This window comes from Mus caroli, chromosome 11 (assembly GCF_900094665.2).
Source record: "Mus caroli chromosome 11, CAROLI_EIJ_v1.1, whole genome shotgun sequence".
NCBI classification, from domain to species: Eukaryota; Metazoa; Chordata; class Mammalia; order Rodentia; family Muridae; genus Mus; species Mus caroli.
In genome coordinates this window covers 79,511,172-79,533,618 of record NC_034580.1, presented here as the reverse complement: position 1 = coordinate 79,533,618, position 22,447 = coordinate 79,511,172, and the positions used below count along the sequence as shown (strand labels likewise).

The window sequence follows — 22,447 nt, the reverse complement described above, 5'->3', positions numbered from 1 at the left end:
TAAGTCAGGATGTCCAAGGGGAAGCTGAGGGTTTCTTCGCTGACTGTAGTATGATATTTTTCCATGTTTCACTATGCTAAGTTGTTTTTTCAGGGTTGGGGGAGGGATGTGCTTTTAATTGGAAAAGAAACTAAATATACGGTACCTGTTTAGCGTGGGGATGTTCCCTCTGTAATTAAACAACCACAGTTAGTTACTGATAGGTTAGTGAAAGCCATAATAAAAGAATTGTCAGAGTAGATACAGACCAGTCACCAGGAGCTCCAGTTTAGCAGCTCTGGCACCAGCAGACATAATTAAGTGCTCATTACCCTTCAACCCCCAGGGTACCTCCAAAGAGGCTTCTTCCTGACCTACCTCACCACAGCAGCTGTTGAGGAAAGGGTCCAGATGTATCACCAGGGATTTTTTAAACATAACTCTCATTACAAAATAATAATAATAATAATAATAACAACAACAACAATAATGATGTGGAGTAGTGGTAAAACACAGACTGGTTAAAAAGTCAAGCTTTAGTATATGGCACATTATCTTTAACCTGAAACATGAAATATGACCCCTGAAACAAAATGTCTATAGTATTCCTTGCTCCTATTACAAATCAGAAGTTGGTTCCATAGCTCCTCCTGCCTTATTGTTTTTCTGGAATATGTAATAAAAATAAGGAAATGAATCCAGTGATACAGGTCCCCTGAAATTTAGCCCCACTTTTCCTCTCTGAAAGGCAGCATGTATCCTAGGGCACAGGAGGGCCCTGAAAATCCTAAGGAATCTATATTATACTAGTAGTTTGGTATAACCTTGTTACAGTTGATATCTTTAATTAAATGAGTGTAAGATAACTTTTTAATTATTATTAGCTTGAAAACTCTATGCCTTTCACTAATAAAATGGTACGTAACTTTGACTAGTTTTAGAATTTCCTCAAAAAGAAAGTGTCAAACTCATGAAAGAAAGACTGAGCCCAGTGGTAGAGGTGTAAGCACTCAGGAAGCAGAGAGAGGTTCATCTCTGAGTTTGAAGCCATCCTGGTCTTCAGATGAGTTCAAAGACAGCGAAGGCTACACAGAAAAATCCTGTCTTGAAAAACCATTGAAAAAAAGAAAACAGAAAAAGAAAAAAAAATAAAGAAAGATAGATTGAAATACACAAAGAGGAAATAAGGCAAGACTCTTTTATTATCTTTGGTATTTATAACTATTTCTCAGAATTTTGATGTCAGACATTTCCAAACATAAAATGAATCGGACAAAAACTCTTACTTTCAATGTTAAAATGGCAAAGGAATATCACCTATAATTTAGGGGTACTGTAAGGGTGTTGGTTGGTTGGTTGGTATTTTAACCTTCTTACATTCTTTCATCAGCACTGAATCATTATTAGGGTTTTCTGGCACACAGAAGATTTAACGGGCAGGACACGCTGGGAGGTATTGATGATGTGTGGGAATGAGGATCAGGGAAGGAAAACGATGCACTTTCCACAGCAGTGAAAGGAACAGGAGAGACTCAACTGGCCACATAAATAAAAGACTGTGGCATATCACTGGACACAAACTGTATACCTCATGTGATTTGTGATCAGCAATGCTCTTTGCGTCAAACCTGTTCCAGAGTGAACTCCTAAGACAACAAGAGCTACTTAGAGTACAAACCCTGAACCTTTACTGTCTGGATACCTTGAGTTCTCACTTAGAGGAAAATGGGATTTAGTCATGAGAAATTCTTAATTATAATGCTTTTGGCCCTCAAGAATATAAAAAATATGAAGATTTACAGCAGAGATGACTCTAGTGGAACAGAAAACTTACTGAAGATGGTTAAAAGAATACAGAGTGCCTTACTCTTGTGATATAAAAGATCCTAAAGAATCTGTACTCTCTTATCAGGAACCTCAGTTCAGAGAGAAGAAACCTGCAGCCGAAGCAATCTCTATCTCCACTCATCTAGATTTGCAGAGTTTAGAAACCAGCACAATGTCAACTGTTAACCAACTTCTTAATAAAATAGACTCATTACTTCTATAGCTACCCTAGCCTCTTGGGGCATCTTCACAGGATGAAGGCTGAATTTTCAGAAGAACAAGGTCTAAATTAAAAAGCACATCAGCTAATAACCAAAAGATAGCTCTTCCCCATAGCAATTTTCAAGCTCTCATAGGGAGCCCCCTGCTGCTTTGTCATAGAAGTACTCACTATATATACGGGGAGTGGGAGGTGGGAGGCAGTAAAAAGGAAGGAAGGAAGGAAGGAAGGAAGGAAGGAAGGAAGGAAGGAAGGAAGTCTTAACATTGTTATTTAATTTTAAAAAATGGCTTCAAGTCAATCAATCATGTGAGAGGCAAGCTTGGCCAATTTATCCTCATTGGCAAACTAGGAATTTGGGGATCACAAAAGAGATGAACTGGGGGCTGGAGAGATGGCTCAGTGGTTAAGAGCATAGACTACTCTTTGGAAGGTCCTGAGTTCAAATCCCAGCAATCACATGGTGGCTCACAACCATCGGTAATGAGATCTGATGCCCTCTCTGGGGTATCTGAAGACAGCTACAGTGTATTTAGTTATAATAAATAAATCAATCTTTTTTTTTAGCCATATTTACTTTATACAGGAGCTAATAGAACAGTTTAAGAATTTGATTAACACTGCCAACTATACAATATTTTAAGATACTAGAGGTCTACATCCATAGCCTATACAAAAAAAGGGGGGGATCAAATATTCCATTTATGAAGCTAAAAATAAAATTTACCACATTCAGCTGTATATTCATCATCTTTGATAAGGCAATCAACTATATTTTCAAGTACATAAAAGGATTATTAACTTCTCAATTCTTCAGTTTAAAATATTCAACAGATTTACTATGTTGCCATTTTCATTTATGTTTGGTAACTACTGGATTCACTCTCCCTTTAACAATTTAAATTAGTTCCATTTTACAGATATGACAACTGAACAAGAAGATAGAGCTTTTCCAAAGATACTGTTCTCTATGGTGCCACAAACCAGAAACTGCGCCTTATATTTTCTTATCTCTCTGTATTTGAAGCTAGAATTCCACACAATATAGACTTTAAAGACAAGAGAATCTTTTGATTCCTGAGGTTTCTTGCATTAAGTTACCTCTCATTTTTTTGACCTGCCTACCAAGTCTGTTGAGGATGCCTGCATGAATGAAAAGTCAGAACTGCTGTGTGCTAGCTGAATCCTTTTTAGTTTAACAAACACAAACTTCTCTGGCAATTGAAAGTTTTTTGAACATGTACACGACCCTTTACAGCTGAATTTTATTTTGCTTGATTTTAGATGGCCCTACATACATCTTTTATCATATAAAAATGTTCCTGGCTATTTTGTCTTCTAAGTTAAAGAAAACGCAAAAAGAACCCTATATGAAAATCACAGGGATGAATTCAACCAACCAATGGTTGTTACATCAAGCTGTGACTGAGAACCAGTACAGGGTAAATCTTTTGAAATCAGGCAGCAAAGCAGAAACAGAAGAGGTCAGCTGAGTAACCTACTAGCAGCCAGTAACAACAGTACCACAGAAGAGAGAGCAATTTAACTGGCTGTGACCACTGGTGGTCTCTTCATGTGACTGTATTTCAGCAGAAGAATCCAAATCAAGAGCTGTAAAACATGTCTGAAACATGAATTTCCCTCCCCAACCTCCTCGCCGTTCAGATGCCCTGATTCCATTGCAAAGCTTGAGTTTACAATAAAATGATCATTGCCTCATTCATTTGCAGACTCTTCTAAGCCCCTTCTTAGCTCTGCTGGAAGACTGTGCTATTCCTGAAACAGGAATGCCAACAGGGTTACAGTACATTACTGCTGCCTGCTGTATAATTAGCTACAAACCCACAGCACAAAACTACAGGGATTTACAGGTGCCCTGGATTCTGCTTTTCCTTCCCCCTGGAATCAGCTAGTCTTTCCTGACAAGAAGAGACCTTGGGCAACCCTAATGATATATTGAGAGCTTTAAACTCGACTCTCCAATCTTACGAGTCCTGAGTGCCAAAATAACACAGCAGAGACAGGAAGCTGAGCCATGGACACAGGAAAGCACTTTGGTAAGCACTTAAACCTGCTGAGAATCTTCTCTTCTGCCAGATGCTTGCATCTTATCAGCAGACTATGCTGAATGAAGCAAACAAGCACTGTAGGATTATATCTATTTATAGCTCATTCTAGCCTGCTAACTACAATCAAGTGCTCCCACTGCTAAAACTCCTACAAGTTGGATGACTTTTGAGTATCTCAGTACTATCCAAAAGACGATTCTAATCTCTGGATGTCAGAGAATATCAAAGTTCTCAAGAATGGAAACAGGTTGCTGATTAGTCACATGGGAAGCCTCTCATTTCTAACTTTCTGCACAAATAAAAGGAAGATCTTTAGAACACTGAACAACAGCTGAACATCTGAGGTGCCAAACCACTAAATCCAGCTATGAACAAAACGTGTTATCAGGAGAGTGCACAGCTGACCTCTTCTGGATGTAAGGCCTGAGAAAAGCATAGTACTTGAACCAAAGTGTCTAACACAAATGAAGAAGATTTACAGGAACTAACAGGAAAGAAGGTGAACTGCAACTTAACTAAAGCAAAGCATGAATTTGAATCTAAGAAATAGGTGGAAACACCAATAGGTCCTCACCCATTATAAAATATGTATAGAAATATACAGCAAGTCTATATACTTCCATCTCCAACATCAACTTTTGATACTTATATAAATGACGAATCAATTAAAAGTTTTAAAAATTGCCCAAGTTAAACTACTGTGTGTTACATACAAAATATATTTTGAGTTTTAAATTTTGTACGCCCAGTTTGTTAATAATATAGTCATATGCTGTCAAAGAATTTGACATAATTTGGTTATGTCAAAAACCAATTTGGCATAATGTGGTTTAGATAAATTTGTATAAAATATCTATATTTGGAATTTGGCATAATGTGGTTTAGATAAATTTGTATAAAATATCTATATTTTAGAATATTAGCTTACACAGAGTAACTGAAGAACATTAAATATGTTCAAGGTTAAGAGAAATACTAACATCAAATCATCTAACAAACCGTCAAAATTAAAAACATTAGGATAATGGTCAGTAAAAAACTGACACTTAAAATTATATACAACAGCAATTAAATCTAAATTCTAAGAAGGTTTAGAGTACAAGCAGGAAATATACAAAAATAGACATGTGTCACAGGTTTCTAACTATTCATTAGCCACTGTTCAAGAGAAGGAAATGAGAAGAAACAGGTAACTCCAGATCAGGCAGTGGTTGTTTCTGAGGACCTGAGTTTGATTCCCAGCACCCACATGGTGGCTCACAACCACTATAATGCTGATTTCAGAAGATCCAATGCCCTCTTCTGGCCTCTGAGGACACCGGGCATGGGCAAGATACACAGACATACATTGAGGCAAATCACCCGCATACATAAAATAAAATAAATAGAATCTTGAGGAAAAAAGCCTATGGAAACTTTGTAAGCCAATTAAGCAAATGTGCTACAAGGGAATCTGTTCTTGGTCAGAGATGCCCTACTCATTATAAACCTACTTTTGCCTATGTTCCAAGAATCTAAACAAGTCCTAACAAAACATGGGCCTTCAATTCAAAAGACATCTGCATTTTCCTAAACAAATGACAACAAACCACCAACAACGACAACACCCACTGCTGCTGTCGGGTTACAGCTAGTGATCCAAGTTCTCGTGCACCATCCTATGGAAGTCAAATCAACAGGCAAAAACTGAAGTGAGAATCCTACAAGGTAACCCCATGGTTCTGTTAGCTATGGCAGCTTACAAAGACATTCCTAACCAAGTGCTGAACAATATAAATCTAGGACTAGAAAGAAGATGTAAAGGTAACTGGTTATATAAAATGTATATTTTCAAGCCAGATATGGAGGTACACTCCTGCAATCCCGCAGGTGGATCTAGAGATCAAAGTCATCCGTGGTTATATCGTAGCTGCAGACCAACCTAGGCTGTAGTTAAGAATTTGTCTCAAAACGATACCAGTCCCCAAAACATTTTCTTCCCAGAGAATTTGTGTTAACCGGAACTGGGAGAAAGGGTTATAATCTGCTTTGCACTGATATATGTATGATTCTCTATATATGTATATTTTCTATTTTGACAGTAATTATTGAAGCATGTGTAAAATATTATAATGTAAATCTGCATCTGGTACAGATAATTCCTATAACTACTAATAATAGCAACTTAAGAGGTGTTTTTCTTCCTCTCTCCTAGGGACTATACCATAAATGTAACAAAAGGACTCAATATTATTGTTCTAATTAAATTTTGGTCTAGATTTGAGCTGAATAGTATGGCAGTAACCAGCTGAATGTGGTTAGGGAATGAATACTAGACATGTTGCTGGTAGACATGCTACCCGGGTAAAATTAACTGAATTTCAAGGGCTAAGTATGAATAAGAAAATAAAAAATACTACATTAATAATTTTTATTATATATTTAAAAGATATTTCACATCTACTGGTTTAAATGACTTATTAAAATTGTTTCTTTTTGTACTTTCAAATGTAGCTAACAGGAAATTTAAAATTATGTATATGGTTTGAATTAGATTCTACTACATAGTGCTGAATATCAGAGGAAGTTTACAGTCACTGACAGGACCCTAATCCAAAATGAATCAGAATTTGGAAGGCAGGATACCAATGTGTGCATTTTCAAGGTACCCCTTAATTCTAACAATCCTTAAAACAGAATGAAAGAAAAATATTGAGGCTAGAAAAATTAGCTAAGCTTTTTAAAAAGGTGACCAGGCTTATTGTAAGTCTTCAGCCATTGTTCAGCTGCCAGGAGAAAGACTCCGAATCCTTGGAGTTTCCCAAGCACTGGGAGAGTATTTTGTTATTCATGCATCCTATCTGAGCTTATGCTAAGAGGTCACATGACTCCAGATAGAAGCTAGTCACTAGAAACACCAACTATGTGGTTAGAGGGTTACGGCTTTATGCTAACCTGACCTCTGGGGAGGAGAGATTGAGTACATTCATGTGGCCTATGATTTGCTCAATCGTGCCTATGAAATGAAACCTTGATAAAAACCTGACACAAGCTTGTTGGAGTTTCCTGGCTAGTGAACACATTGATGTGCTGAGAATGTGGCGTGCCTTGATTCCGCAGAAAAAGAACAAAGAAGCTGCATCTGAAGCCCTCCCACACTTCCCTCCATATGTTTTATTTGCCTGGTTCTGATCTATATTCTCTATAATACAACTAAAATAAAGCACAATGGCCACACTATAACCCTAGCAGGCACAAGACTGAGACAGGAGGACTGTGAAATGGAGGGGGGAGGGGCAGGCAGCCTGAGTTACATAGTGAGAGCCTGTTCAACAAACAAAAATTTGATAGAACTGCAAATAAAATTGTGAAGCTTATTTATTCAACGAGAAGCTGTAGAGACTACAAGCTCTGTAGAGCACTGGACAAAACTGTGGGTGGCCTGGGGCTGCTCCATGGGGGGTGAGCACTTACCTGATAGTTTTGATCAAACCAGATTTTGGGTAGAAATCAAAATTAAATTATAGTACATCACCTGGTATCAGAATATGTTTATAATTTCAAATATATATATGCAAATATAAAATCTTACCCAATGTTAAATCAAGTAGCAAATCTATAACTTTCTGAATAAGATTTTCGCTGAAATTAAATATATCATCCCATGATCAAATGTTATCATCTGATCATAAACTAAAAAAGGCTCTAGAGCTTAAAAAATTTTACACATTTTATAGACTTGAGGGTTGGGGGTGTGTGTATGTGCACGCATGCTTGCCTGTCTCTTCCTCCTCCTCAGCGTGGGGTTACAAATGCATGCCTTGTACCTGTCTTTAATGTGGGTGCTAGGGTCCTCATCTTTGTGTGGTAAGAGCTTTACTGACTAAGCCACTTCCCAGCAGTTTTTATGGTTTTCACAAAGATCATTTATCTTTACCTGCATAGATATAGAAATACTACTTCTATTAATAGTGATGACATTCCTGCAGCTTTAATATTACCCACAAGATCAAGAAAAACATCAGGATCTATAGATTACACTTCTTTTCAAACCTGACCTTTATCCATAGGGGTATTTACATTATGGATGTTGGGAGGGACAAAAATATTTTGAATCCATGTCAGGATAAAACAAGATTGACGACCTTTATGTAGAAAGGTGAGTATGGCTTCTAAATGAAACAGTTAAGCATTTCAATTTCTAGTCAACTTTTTTCTCAAAACTAGACATACAGACTCAAATTGTAAAAGATGTGGCTACTGTGATGACTCAGACAATAAAGGCCAGCCAAGCACGATGGCTGACCAGGCTCATTTCCTAGATCTACATAGTGGAAGGAGAGGATCAACTCCTGCAAGTTGTCTTTACACACACAGATACAGACACATAAATGTAAAAAGTAAGATAGGGTCAGAACAATTCAAAAGACCAGGGGAACAATGTGGAAGGAAGTCAGGAGGAGCCCTGCAGGCTGACTACAAATCATTGCCACAGGAAAGAGGCAGGAGAAAAGCAGGAAGAAAGGGAGGTTGTCTTGAGAATTACAAAGCATTAAGTATAGCATGTAGTTCTCTACAATTATTCAAGGAATGCAGGAAAAGAAAGAAGACCTGATGTGGAGCCCATATGTGCCACAAGTACTTCGCTGCTCGATGAAGGACAACCATTCGCTTCTAGAAAATGAGATTCTGAAATCCACGGAGGCAAAAATGTACTGAGAGATGCTTGCTAAATCAAGGATATATGCTTTTCTCTGCCAGCCACAAGACATTTTTTGAGGTGGAAAAGTGAAAGGATCATCTAAGACAAAGAAGAGACGTACTTTTCCTGAAGATGCCTCTGTTCATCTACCGACCTCTGCTGGATCAACAGTGGCATCCAGTGGCCAAAACTCTCAGCACAGACTTCTTTGTCTCCAGAAAGGCTCTATTGCTTTGGGTGAAGTGGCAATTCAGAACAAAACCATTTCTGATGTCTATAACGAAGGATCCCCAAAGACATAGTGGTTTGTAACACCAGCGAAGGACCAAGGCAATAAAGAAGAAATGGAGAGGAGCAGGGTATGATTGGCTGTGGTATTTTTATTTCCTGTGGTCTTACTAAAAACAATAAAAATACAGGATGGGATGAACATATGTATGGCTTGGAGTTCTTGGAATTTCATTGCCACAGAATATTTTTAATAAGTATATAGATAAATTATTTTCATTTTAAACCCAAAGCAAAACAAATTTACATATGTAATTTTAAAGGACTTGGGGAAAGAAAAATAATGGAACTAAATGGCCAATTAAGTCATTAATTTATATTCCAGAAGTCTGGCTCTCAAGTATGACTTTTAAAAAATGGCTGATGAAATTCCAACTGCTAAATTCAGGTGTCAGTGTTACGGGAGGCAAAGACTGCTCAGGTGGACCAGCCCACAGGCAGCACAAGGGTAGGCCAAAGCAGAACTTGCACACAGGTTGCTGCCTGTTCAACCACTGCCTTATTTTAGAGTGGTAGGGAGGGTCTGGCAAGTCAAATGCTCAAGGGAAAGAAGAGAAGGAATAAAAAGAAGGTAGGAAAGAAAAGAGGGAGGGGGAGAGGGAGGAGGTTCTTTAATTACATATACAAGCAAGAATGAACAAGATATCCCTGACCATCTGTCATAACTAAACCATACTGTACCTCCCCAGATCAAGACATAGGTATCAAGAAGCACCTCCTTCAGGGTTTGTTCAAGTCTGCCCATTTGTTTACCTACATTTCTTGCTATAAGTATCAAGGAATTGGCATTTAGTACCGCTCTTAACTGTACCTTACTAGGTCACCAGCTAGCTCAGGTGCATGTGCCAGCTCAACTCACCTGTTTGGATGGGATGTGGGCAGCATGAACTGAAATTCCACCACACAGGTGTTGTCCTTAAGCTGGCGGTGTTGTACACTGTTGAGTTCATAGGCAATGTAAGCCCTTCGAACATACACCTGGTTAGAAAGTAATCCTCAGTAAATACACTTCAAAAACAGAAATGAAGACAATGGCTGCCCCAAGGACATCTTGAAAAGACGCATCTGTTACCAAGATGGCAGTTTGGGGTGAGGTAAGAGGGTGCAAGACCCTGAACAACTGTTAAAGTTGGGGTTTTAATATTTTACCTATGACTCAAACTACAGTGAAATAAAATGAAAACAAGGCAGCACCTGCTGGATACCCAGGGGCATGGCAAACCTTTCCTATTACCCTAAACACTGGAGGTTTTTATCTTTAGCAAAAGACACCATACAGAATCATAACTACTAATTTATTAACATAATGATTCCAACAGAAGATTAGCAAGAAAAGTAAGAGGTGCTGATTCCAGGCTACATTGAGGAATTAAGAGGGAAAACAGAAAATCATTGTCAAGGTCAACTTTTTATCTATCTTATACCCCTCCACCCATCTTCACTGCTCCAGGTTAGTATTGAAGCATTTCTATCCTCAACCATATGTAAAAGCAGGAGGCGTGACACAACTCAAACTCACTAACTTGATTCAGTACTTAAGAAACTGCAACAGACTGCATCTCTGCAAAACCCAGCAGCACCCCCCCCTCCAAACTTCATGTTCAGTTTGCCAAGCACATGCAATGCTACATGAGGTTCTGTCAGCATGAGAGGCACAGAAGGAGGCGTCTCATTAGACGACATGAAAGCCTGGAAAAACACCAAGATATTTCAAATATCTGATACTTTACATTTTACCCACAGAATACAAATAAAAATTATCTGAGAAAGCTAGCAACAGACTATGTGATGTTCTATTACATGAAATCATTGAAAACACATCTCCCTCCAACTTTCAAAATATATCTACTTGACAATGTTAAGAAATCATTCAGGGTCTGCAGTTTTTGCGTTTAATGAGGTGGTGTGCTGTGGTGCAGAAGTCTTTGGAGTCAAGTTGACCAAATGCAAACTCCTCTGGTTAATATGTGTTTTTTTGGCAAGTCCCCTGACCTCACAGCCTCGTTTGTTTGTTTGCTTGCTTACTTGTTTTTAACTTTATAAAGCAGCTGTAGGGTTAGATGAAAACATAAAGCATCCAAACCGCAGTTCATTAAACATGACAGAAGTAAAATTTGGCTCTAGTAACAAAACGGTACAGTAATATGTGGGGATCAACCATACAGCTTTCACTTATGCTACTGTGAGTCTTAACTCTTTCTAAAATGGAAAAATCCAAGTACCTGGACAGAATAGACTATTGGAAAACCTGGCAGCCGTTTCCCTATTATTTGACCCAGAAGCTGGCAATGAATGCAGATAAAACATCAGCTAAAGCACCTGACTCTGAGCATTCAGCATTTCAGAAGAAAAGAGGAAGAGAAAAGAACTGACAGCGGAACAGACATAAAAGCCATGGAAAGGCCGTGTAACAATCCAACACTCACCTCCAGAGCTGCCATCCTCACCACCTGGTTGCTGTGGTAAAAAAAGTTTGGGAGGACATCGAAAATAGATGTTTCCGAGAGGATGAGTTTCTGGAAGGCAAAAGGATATTGACGTTCTCAGTAAGATCTAAGAATTGTGCTGGTGAATGAGCATCATGGTTCTGGTTCTCCTTCCTGAGCTATTGTGGAGAACATAACACCTTGTCCCACAGGGCTGCCTTGAGGATTATATTGGTTAGACATGTAAAACTGTTAGAACTGTTTATTGAAATATACCAATAATATGCCTATATATATATATATATATATATATGTGCTTATGAGTATTATCCTCTCGGACCTCTACTTGTACTTCCTAAATACTGCCTAAGACTCCACTGTCAGAAATCCCAGGCTTGAAAGGGAATGGAAACCCTAGGTATCAACTACGAACCACATAATTAAAAAGGTCCCTCTCAGCTTCTAGGCTCCCTAGGAGGAGTCCTACAGAAAGCACGGGCCTTCCTGTGGCCAGTCATAATAGCAGTGTTCTGGTTTCCCACTAGGAAAAGACAAAGGCCCCCCCTGAGAAAATGATGTTATTTATAAAATAGTTGAAGTCCTTCATTTGTAGCAAAATTACCCAATAATTTTATAAAATTGGCTTTTTATACAGTGTAATACTAAGCATTTAAATAAAATTAAAGTTAAATGATATTTAAATAGCTTTGTCTCTAGAAGAGGAACAACCATGTCTATATACACATCTGATTCAAGCACCAGAAATCAAATAATGCTGCCAATTAATTCTGGTGTAAAATGTTTTCAAAAGATAGAGACTTCAATAAGACACTTCTATCGAAGAAGGCTCATTTGATTCTTAAGGCTAAGCTATGATCCTGCAACATTTTTACGAAAAAAAAAAAAAAAAGAAAACCATAAACATAAATCATTTTTAAAATTCAAGGAATGAAATTTCATGACATACAAGTCAAAATTAATCTATTAAATCTTTAACTGAACAATGCTTATGGGAATAAAAGAGACAGGAGTGTAAAGTGGTAGAAAGGAGCCATTATAATACCTGCAGGTTCTCAATGCAAAACTGGTGTCCATACATGTCAATGGCTGATAGGAAGATAGACTCTACTTGGTTATGGCGAAGCTCATATGATGGCAAATGGGAAGCAATAAGAACCTAGAGTGAAGGCAAAATAAGAGGCATAAGTTCCTCGGGGGGTGATTATTCTAGGCTCCTATTAAGCCACCTGATACAAAGGCAATAAATATAAATCTGTAAGTGCAGGCATCAAAGATAAAACAGAGACCAAGTAAAACAACTTCTAGGTCCTGTAGCATAAAGTCAGGGCCACCGTGTACTGAGTCTCAGTTGCTTCTCACCATGATTTGCGCTGTGGACAATTTCCCATAGGGGTGGGGGGAAGGGAGAACAAACAGCTTCAATCAAGTTCTATCAGTGCATGTGATTTACCTTTGCAAAGCTGCTAGTCCTGGGGACTGCATGACTAGCTGTTAATTGGGAATCAGGTCTGGCAGGGAGCAGCTGTGGGGAAGGTGGATGCAGAATAGCTAGCCTTCTGCAACTTTGCAGTAGAAAGGAAGGAAAAGCTGCTTTGACAGCCCCAGGTACTCAGCACCAAAGAGACTGCATCAGGAGCTAACACTGATGCATGTGAGGGCCAGAACGCAAAAGCAGTGTCACAAACAAACAGAGTCAGTAGGACCTGAATATCCTCAGCGGGTCACTGAGAGGTTCAATAACTTTGAAGAGTTCAGTGACATGGATACAATTGTAGAGAAAGCAGAAGGTCACTGAACAGCTTCAAATGCTGTGTCCCTGTCAAGGCCCAGGCAATGAAAACACAAGGGGAGTGCCAGCTCTCAGCTTCCCTGCAGAAACCTTTTGGAATGGAAATGAGGACAACAGGGTGAGGCTAACTGGACTTCTCTGGGGCTGTTCCGATTGCTAGAGCCTAAGATTCATGTCATTATCTTTTGCTTTCCACACTTGATTGTTTTCTATATACTTATACCTTTTCATCTGTTTCTAAGATCCCTTTGGGAAGTAAAAAATACTGAGTTCATTTCCTTCCCTCGGTTTCCTTTCCTCCACCTGACCCTGGTTCATGACTATAGTGAGGGCTGCAGAGAAGACGGGGAACAATACCAGTATTTTGTTAGGTTAGAAATTCAACATTAGTCATGTCCTTTGTCTTTAAATAATGCTTTCTCACATGAAAACATTGCATGATCTCTGTGAAGTGCACTGTGTCTAGAACTGCCCAAATATCACCCGTTCAAGATGACCAGCAGCTGTTCTTACCTGACGAGCGCGCAGCGCCACTTTAGCATTGGTGGTCTTGCTGAGCTGAGTTAGCTCTGTGAGGATATTTAGCAGCTCATCAGTAAGTGTAGGGTCCCGGCCACATAACTGATCCTAAGTGTTAATATGGAAAGGAACACATAAACTTATAGCACAAAGAACTGAGGCGCAGAATAGGAGAGAGGGAGAGGAAATACATCTGCCACTGAGCTGCATCTCAGCACTGTTGGCAGCTCTTCAGTCTCCTTCCCCCTTCTCTTGACCATCAGCCATTTCTGGAAGAATTTCTGTACCATACTTACCTTTTCTCATCTCAGGGAGACTCTCTTTGTCCCTGTCCAGACTTTATCACAGAAGTGAAAGCACAGGACTATTAAGTGTGCTCTCTGCTCTTGCAGAGGACCCAATTTTGGTTTTCTAGGAAATCTGACCCCCTCTTCTGAACTCCAAGAATACTAGGGAAGCTTGTAGGCAAAAATACTCACAGACTCATAAAAGCCAAAACGAAACCATGCCATACCAACAACAGCAGCAACTGCAACAACGGACTTCTGGAATAGATATGCATTTCCCAAACACCTTTTCCAAAATCCCTAAAACTTCTCAAGTCACAAGCAAATACTTTTGGACTATTCAACACCCTTATGCTAGGAAGAAGGCATCTCAAGATCATAAGAAAATGATTTCTAACACTAGATCTCTTACCACAAACCAATCAGTGGTTTACTTCAATTGTCCACCATCACAAAACCCAGAATTTATATTTAAGGAAGTAAAAGTATTGTTTTTATCCAGCTGAGTGAATAAAATAAAAGCTGACACTGAAGTAAAAATAAGTCCAGGATTCTGTTGAACACATAGGCAAATACCAAAGATCTTCACCTTCCCATCCTAAGCATAAACGAAGAAGAGAAACTCTGACTCAGTCTCATCTTTTGTGAACAAGTAATAAGCAGAGGCAAGATCATAAAAAGACAGAAGCAAAATATAGATGCTAAGAGTGGGTAGAGTCCAAAGTAAGTTTCCCAATCCCAGTCCTTTTCCTTTCCTAACGCCCCTACAATGTATAAAACATTCCTGTCTGGGGAAGTTAACTTCAGTCATCAGAACAGCCCACAGAAGGATCTCAAAACATGTAAGTGTTCTGTCTGGGGAAAGTAACAATTCATGAACTTTGCAAATGACTGGACTAAGGTCCAACAGCCACGAAAGCTAATGTCTGAAATAAAGCCAGCTGCCTCTCTGACCTGCAAAATTTTTTGATAGTGAATAAGCCCTTAACCATGTTCTAACCTAAAAACAAAACAAAAACAAAAGCAACAACAACAAAAAACCCAACAACAACAAAGCACACAAAACACATAAAGTCACATTTCTTGGGCTGGGGAGATGGCTTAGTGGTTAAGAGCACTGACTGCTCTTCCAGAGGCCCTGAGTTCAATTCCCAGCAACCACATAGTGGCTCACAGCCATCTGTAATGGGTCCAATGCACTCTTCTGGGATGTGTCTGAAGACAGCTGTGTATATAAATAAAAATAAACCTTTAAAAAAAAAGTCATGTTTCTTTTCATTATAAAGAAAGGGAATAAGAAAGAGGCTAGGGGAAGACAGCATCTGATGGAGGGTGGGCAGAGAAAGAATGTGGAGATTTAGGGAAAATAACAAAAAAATGAAGTAATTATTCATTCACAACTACAGGTTGACAGTGTTCCAAGGCTCTCAATAACACAGCACAAAAGCCAAACTTCCTCAGAGGCCAAATCAAATATAGTTTGGATAGAATTCTATTTGTATTCATTTTTCCTAACTTACAAGTTTCCATTCAAATATCTGTAGCTACAGATGGTTGTAAGTTGGTAAGTGGTCAACTGAACCTACGTCCTTACAAGAACAACAAGTACTCTTAACTGAGTGCCTCCCGCCCCTCAAATATCATTTTTTTCATTATCACCATTAAGACTTGGAAAAAAGATTAGCAATAATAAAATATCAACATTCTTTTGGCCTTGGTCCAGACATAGTGTTGAGATCCCGAAAGAAGCAATCAGTGTTCTCAAGAACCACTCGTGCTAAGTGCCATGTGCAGCAGGCTGCCAGACACATTCTGTCCAAGCTCTCTTTGGGTAATAGGACACCCCAAGATTATACCTCCAATCTTGTTATTTTTGTAACAATGCCATTAGAGGGCAACCACGTCAGCAGATCTGTTTCCAAAACAACAAAACAACACAAAAAGAAACCCTAAAACCAACAGAAAAAAAAAGTTCATTTAAATAACCAGTTAACTCTAAGTCATCTACAGAAATTTGCAGACCAAAGTGAAAAATACTGGTCACCCATGGTCAAGATGGTACAATAGGGGCTGGAGAGATGGCTTAGTGGTTAAGAACACTGACTGTTCTTCCAGAGGTCCTGAGTTCAATTCCCAGCAACTACAGATGGTGGCTCACAACCATCTGTAATAAGATCTGATACCCTCTTCTGGTGTGTCTGAAGACAGCTACAGTGTACTTATATATAATAAATAAATCTTAAAAAAAAAAAAAGATGGTACAACAGTTATTTCTTGCTTTTATTCTCATCTTAGATGTTTGCTAAGGAATATTTTAGAGCTGCAGAAATACAATAAATATGTTTAAAGTGGCAATCCATAGCCAAAGATACATAACTAATTGACAGAAAGCCCAACAGAGTCCAGTTTGATTTTAGCATGTTAAATATTACGTGCTCCAAGAAAGGCAATTCAAAACAGAAGGAATAGACGTTGGATAGAGACATTTACTACCTATCATTCAGCTGAGTAAGGCTTCCTCCTGACAAAGACACTGTAAGTTTATCAATCGATTACCAAAAGCACCTTTATTCAGTGTGATTGTTAGCTTAAAGTGTCAATTTGACACAACCTAGGGTCAGTCACCTAGCAAGTGTCTCAGCGAGGGGCTGTCCACACAGGGCTTGTCTATGGCATAGCTGAGGGGAGCTGTCTTACCTTAATGTGGGAAGATGGAGCCTATGCTGGGTGGCACCATTCCCTAGGCAGTGTCCTAAACTGTGTAAAAGTGAAATCAAGGTGAGCACAGACAAGCAAGAGAGCCATGCATGCATTTCTCTCTGCTCTTGACTGAGGATGTGATGTGACTAGCGACTTCCTGACTTGACTTCTCCACAGTAATGGAATTTAGCCTGGACTTGAAAGCTAAAATAAACTCTTTGTACCCTATGTTGCTTTTTGTTCAGACATTTTATTAGAACAACAGAAATAAAGCCGAACATTTATTAAATGACATTTCTAAAAAAGCTTTTTCTTTGTATTTATATACTGGACAGATTACATGCACCCATGATAAAAAGAAAGAAGGAAAGAAACTGGTCTACATTTTCTATGCTCTGTCTGAATCAAATCCCATACAGCATGACTTGTAAAACCATGTTCCTGTGGACAAAGGCAAAGCAGTGGAGAAGTCTCCTCAACAGAAATTTGCTTAGCCATCCTTGGGGCAAGTTAGCACTATGCAACATATGTTAACAACTGCAGGGGACCACCGCACCTCTCCACTGGAGCAACTTGATTCTCTTGATTCCTTCCTTTAGGTTCAAAGGCCCAGAAGTCATCTTCTAGCTCAGCCAAGTACCGCATCCACATCTCTACTTGTAGGAAGCAGAGATGGAATGCTGGGCACATAACCATCAGTCAGGAGAGCAGGGTAAGCAGAGAAAGGTGACCAGAAGAGAATACAAGCTGAGGGAAGTGAAATGCTACCAAGTCCCAGTGACATCTGCAAAAGACAGTAATACCTGCAAAGAGGAAGCCTAAGGACTCAAATGCCTCTTACAGGCGACTCTCATTAATGCAGATGTGGGGGAGGGGAGCAGCTGGTCGCAATCAAAAAGGAAAATATGCCTGGTATTCAGAAGTACGAGATTAAAAAGGGACACCATCTGAACCTTTCCCTTATCTATGTCACTGCTAGCTGGCCCTGACTCAGTCATATCAATTAATTTCCTAATTTCAAAATCCTCAAGATAAAGTGAAGATAATTAATATTTGAAAATAAATAGGTGATAAACAGGACTATAAGTACTACTGTGCTCACTGAGTCTTCTTTTGTCTTTCTTTTTTTTTGGGGGGGGGTGGAGGGGGTAACAAGAAGTGAAGAAACTAAAATAAAGAAACGGGTAAATCCAGCTGCCAGTGTGCCTCTACCACATCCACGCTAGTCATTCCAGACACTGGAAGCCCGTTTGTTTCTCCAGGGCACAGCCTGCTAGGAAGAAAGTTGGGGCACTATCTGTGCAGGTAAGAAATAATCAGGATGACAAGGTGGGGGTAAAAGCAGCAGCAAGTCAGGGTCCCATTGGCTTCTGCCTGTCCTGACTGGCAAAAGCAGCAAGCAAAGCCTCAAACCAGTTCTCTGACAGGGCCCAGCGCCTCTGCAGCACCCCCGTGTAATTACACACTTGAGTGACTGGACTCTGAAGAAAATTGAAGGCCTGAGCTCCGAACAGCTGCCATTTTCTCTCTCCATCACACCAGCGTGATTACTTGAGAAATGAACAGCCCCGGCTCAAAGCTACTCCAGAATTCTCAGAGGAAATATGGCTCCGTGTTCCAATAATGAGATTCTTAAGGCAAGCGTTACTTACAATCACTCCGCAAAAGGAGCGAGCCGAGCCCCTATATCTTACAAATTAGAATTTAAGAAACCCAGCGACAGTCCTGGACGATCATTACTCTTCTGCTGCTCCAAGGATTCTGGGCTTTGGTCTATTTTTAGTGCAGAAAACTGTTAAGTTCTTAAAAAGGTAATCATAATAAGATGAAAAATTTGCCATAATTAGCTCCCTATAAAGGCAAATTCCAGCCCCATTTTGGTTGATACTGGCAGATCCTTCCACCTCTAATCATTACCCCTTTCTGCCACAAAGTCTTGGCTTCCTCCAAGTGAGAATTAACAATCCTTGCATTAAAATTTGAAAAAGAAAGTAGGATTTCCGAGGGAAAATAAACAGCAAGTAGCTCTAGGTTATACAACTGTTTTGCAGAAAGCTGTCTCATGGGGAAGTTAAAATAGTCCTTTGTGGCAATATCCCCACCCCCTCAAAGACCTGGTTTCCTCACCAGGCAGCCATTCCGGGTAGCAAAGGTAATGAACTCTTCCTATAATGACACGTTTCTTAGAGTGGCTACCTATAAAACGTTATATCCAATAGAGCCAACCAGGAGGCAGAGAGAGGGCTGAATGAGTTGTACTGCTATCAACCAGAGACGTAAGGAAGACCATCTCCTTTCACTTTGGGGGATTATATAAAAATGGCAGTCAAGATTTATATGGGGTTTTCCCCTCCATGAAGAAATGATGGACGTAAGAGTATCAAGAATGACATCTGCAAAGGGCTGGGAAAGGGAGCTCAGAGAGTAGCTGTACTTCAGTCCCAAGCAAGCAGCAGGCCTCATGGGATGGTGGAGGAGGGCCTCTAAGAACATTCCTATTGTTCCCCAACTCCAAACACAAGCTTAGCCAGAAAGAACTAGGAGTGGAGAACTTGAAATCAACATGAAAACGTGCCACTTTGCAAACTCCCACCAGCGTTAGAGGCCACTCAGCCCAGCTCGTGGGAGCCAGTTCCATTCCTCCTTCATGTATTAGTCAGATATGGAGACAAATGAACAGAGTCATAGCTACAAGAGCATAGGCTTTCATGTAAATCAAAGAAGATGCCATATGCATTTAATTATTTTTTGGAGGGAGAGGAACAATACTAAATCTCTCCCATTTTTTTAATTTCTGACATGATAGCCAGTGTTTGTGTTGCTGGATACCTGCAAGAGTTAAAATGGAGCAGCACACTGGTGAGAGGAAACTGCATTCCAGAGCCGCCATGATGTTGACAACAGAAACATGGGTCAGCCATTTCTAAGTACAAGAGAACTAAGTTCTTATACACATTCTATGCAGAACAGTCCCTTCCTGTCATCCACTGGGTGGATCCAGCAATGGCTAAACTGCAGCCCAAGCTCATTTACCATCATTATAAAAGACAGCAGCTTTCCTTCTGAGACAGCCACACAAACACATACACAGACACACACACACACAAACCCACACACAGACACACACAAACAGAGACACACACACAGACATAGACACACAGACAAACACACATAGACACACACACACACTTTGCAGAACATCAATCAGTTGTACAAGTTTGAGAAACAAACTGGATACTCACAATAAGCATTGTCACCAGGAGATTCTTTTTGGTGACCTGAGCGTGGGAGAAGATGTAGTTCAGTACAGTGTTCATGTCGCTTTTGTTCTCTTCCCGAAGGGCGAATACACATTTGTCGTAGTGGCCTACAAGTGATAAAGAAAACTGGTCCTCACCATGTACATATGAAGCCGCATCCTTACTAACTGGTTATTTCTTAATGCATGCACACAGTTGATAAACAGTGAGAAGAAACACCTTTGTTTGAAGGGCTTTAGGCCAGGGGTCATTAGGACCCAGGTATAACCTTGGGTTCAAGGTCAAGCTCTACTCTCCATTCACTATGCCAGTCACTTAACCTCTCTGGGTCTTGATTTTATTTAAAAAGTTAAAAGGGAGTGGGATGTGCTTTTAAAATAAAAGTGGGACGGATGGGACTCCAATCCCACTTTTTTCTCTTCATGACCTTGTTTGTTCTCCTGGAATAATTTCCTTCAAAAAGGAGGGTTCTGCTGCTTAAAGAGTCAGTGTTAAAGAGCCAGCTTAAAGGCTCAGCAGGTACAGTGCTTGCCTCCTGAGTATGATCCCTAGGACCCACAGAAGAATGCCCAGCATGGTGGTGTATGTTTCTAATCCCAGAGCTGGAGAGATGGACACACCAGGATCTCTGGAACTCACTGGCAGGCCCATTTAATCTGACCTTGGATCAAAACAAGTGAATGGCATTTCTGACCAGCAGTTGTCCTCACACCTGTACAGATACACACACCCACACACAGGAACACACATACATGTAGGCCACACACATACAATGTGTTCACACATAAATGTTGAAAGCATGAATCCTGTCGACCTTTGAGGTCTATGTAAGCTTGAGCATCTGGTTTCACTCTGACGCACTGAGAGCATTCCACCCTAACTGCTAAGCACTATTTAAGCTAAGAAATCATACTTATCAGTATTCATAAGTGTGCCTGCTATATTGGAAATCAATATTTCTACTGTATCTCCAGGAAAAAGCAAGCAAGGCCCAGGAATTCCAAATCCAAACCATGGCATACGTGACGCTGAGCCTTGCAATGTGCAAAAGGCTGCAGGAAGTACAGTCTGGTGCCTGCTGGCCTTCTGTAAAGGCCAGAGGCAGGTTAATGCTGGGCAGGAAAACTGTTCAGCAATAGACAAACCTCCGGCATTCCACAGCACATCTGTGGTAGATGTAAGGGAAACATGGGTCTTTGCAAAATAGCTTGGCTGTAGATTAAATTTCCAAGAAAGGAAAAACTAGTGCTTGCATTTTTGTGGTCTAGAATTTTATGAAATCACAAAAATATGAAAGGATTATCATTCCACTTAGATTCTATGTTAAACTACAAAATAAAACATTAATGTTTAAAATACATCACTGCATTTTCCTAGAATAACATTTGTCCAGGCCAACCCTAACTTATCTATTTTAAGTATCAGAAATTAACATAAACAGTATTTTTCAAAATGAAACTAGTATGTTTGGAAAAACACTAAAATATACTAGTTAGAAAACAGCCAATCTAATAAAAGATCCAATTCTGATAAAATGGAAAGTGTTTAAAAATTGGCTGCCCTTAGGCTAGAGATGTAGCTGAATGGTAGCGCAGTCACCTAGCATGTTCAATCTCCAGCACTGCAGGGGAAAAAAGAAAAAAAGAACTCTTGTCCTGTATTTCCTCCCACTGAGACTCGGCTTTGCAATGAGAAAAGAAATACACTGGGGCAACAGTAATTATTAAGGGGGAGGGATAAAAAGAACATATTTACCTGAGGTGAGGGGACACAGTAACAAAAGCAAAACAAAAAAATAACAAGTAGTCACTTTAAAAATAAGTATTAATTGTGACAGAGAAAAGAGGAGGGAAGACGGCTCAGTGGTTAAGCTCACTGGCTGCCTTTCTAGATGGCCTGGATTTGATTCCCAGCACCCAAATGGCAGGTCACAACCATTTGTTAATTCCAGGGGGAATGGGATACCCCCTTTTGACCTCTTCAGGCATAAGGCATGTATACGTGCATATACATACATTCAAACACACATTATTTCCCTTATAAAATAAAAATAAATCTTTTCTTAAATTATCTTATTTGTATGGCATGTTTTGATTGCCATGTGTTTGTACACCACATGCATGCAATGCCATCAGAGGCCAGAAGAGGGCATACGATCTTGGGAAACTGGAGCTACAAGTGATTGTGAGCTGCCATGTGAGTACAGGAATTGAACCCAGCTCTTCTTGAAGAGGAGTCAGTATGCTTAACCACTGGGCCAACTCTCTATGTTTTATTCTTCTTTTTAAACACTTATTTTTTATAAGCCATTTCTCTAGCCCAGGAATAAAACAATAAAACCTCATAAACTTTATGTTTATATTTTATATATATACATATAC

At 39.6% G+C, this 22,447-nt stretch overlaps 1 protein-coding gene across 9 annotated transcripts in view; it reads right to left on the bottom strand.

Annotated features, from left to right (window-relative positions):
• The window catches only part of Acaca (acetyl-CoA carboxylase alpha), a 271,901-nt gene that overhangs the window by 108,860 nt on the left and 140,594 nt on the right, over positions 1-22,447 (bottom strand). For 8 of the 9 annotated variants that reach the window (XM_029483172.1, XM_029483174.1, XM_029483176.1 and 5 more), the window contains 6 exons: positions 20,049-20,173; positions 13,814-13,927; positions 12,554-12,667; positions 11,491-11,580; positions 9,924-10,042; positions 146-169 (listed from right to left, as the gene is read on the bottom strand). In XM_029483172.1, the coding sequence (XP_029339032.1) occupies positions 146-169; positions 9,924-10,042; positions 11,491-11,580; positions 12,554-12,667; positions 13,814-13,927; positions 20,049-20,173 (586 nt within the window). The remainder of the gene's footprint in view (positions 1-145; positions 170-9,923; positions 10,043-11,490; positions 11,581-12,553; positions 12,668-13,813; positions 13,928-20,048; positions 20,174-22,447) is intronic. The other variant, XM_029483171.1, reaches the window with a different exon arrangement.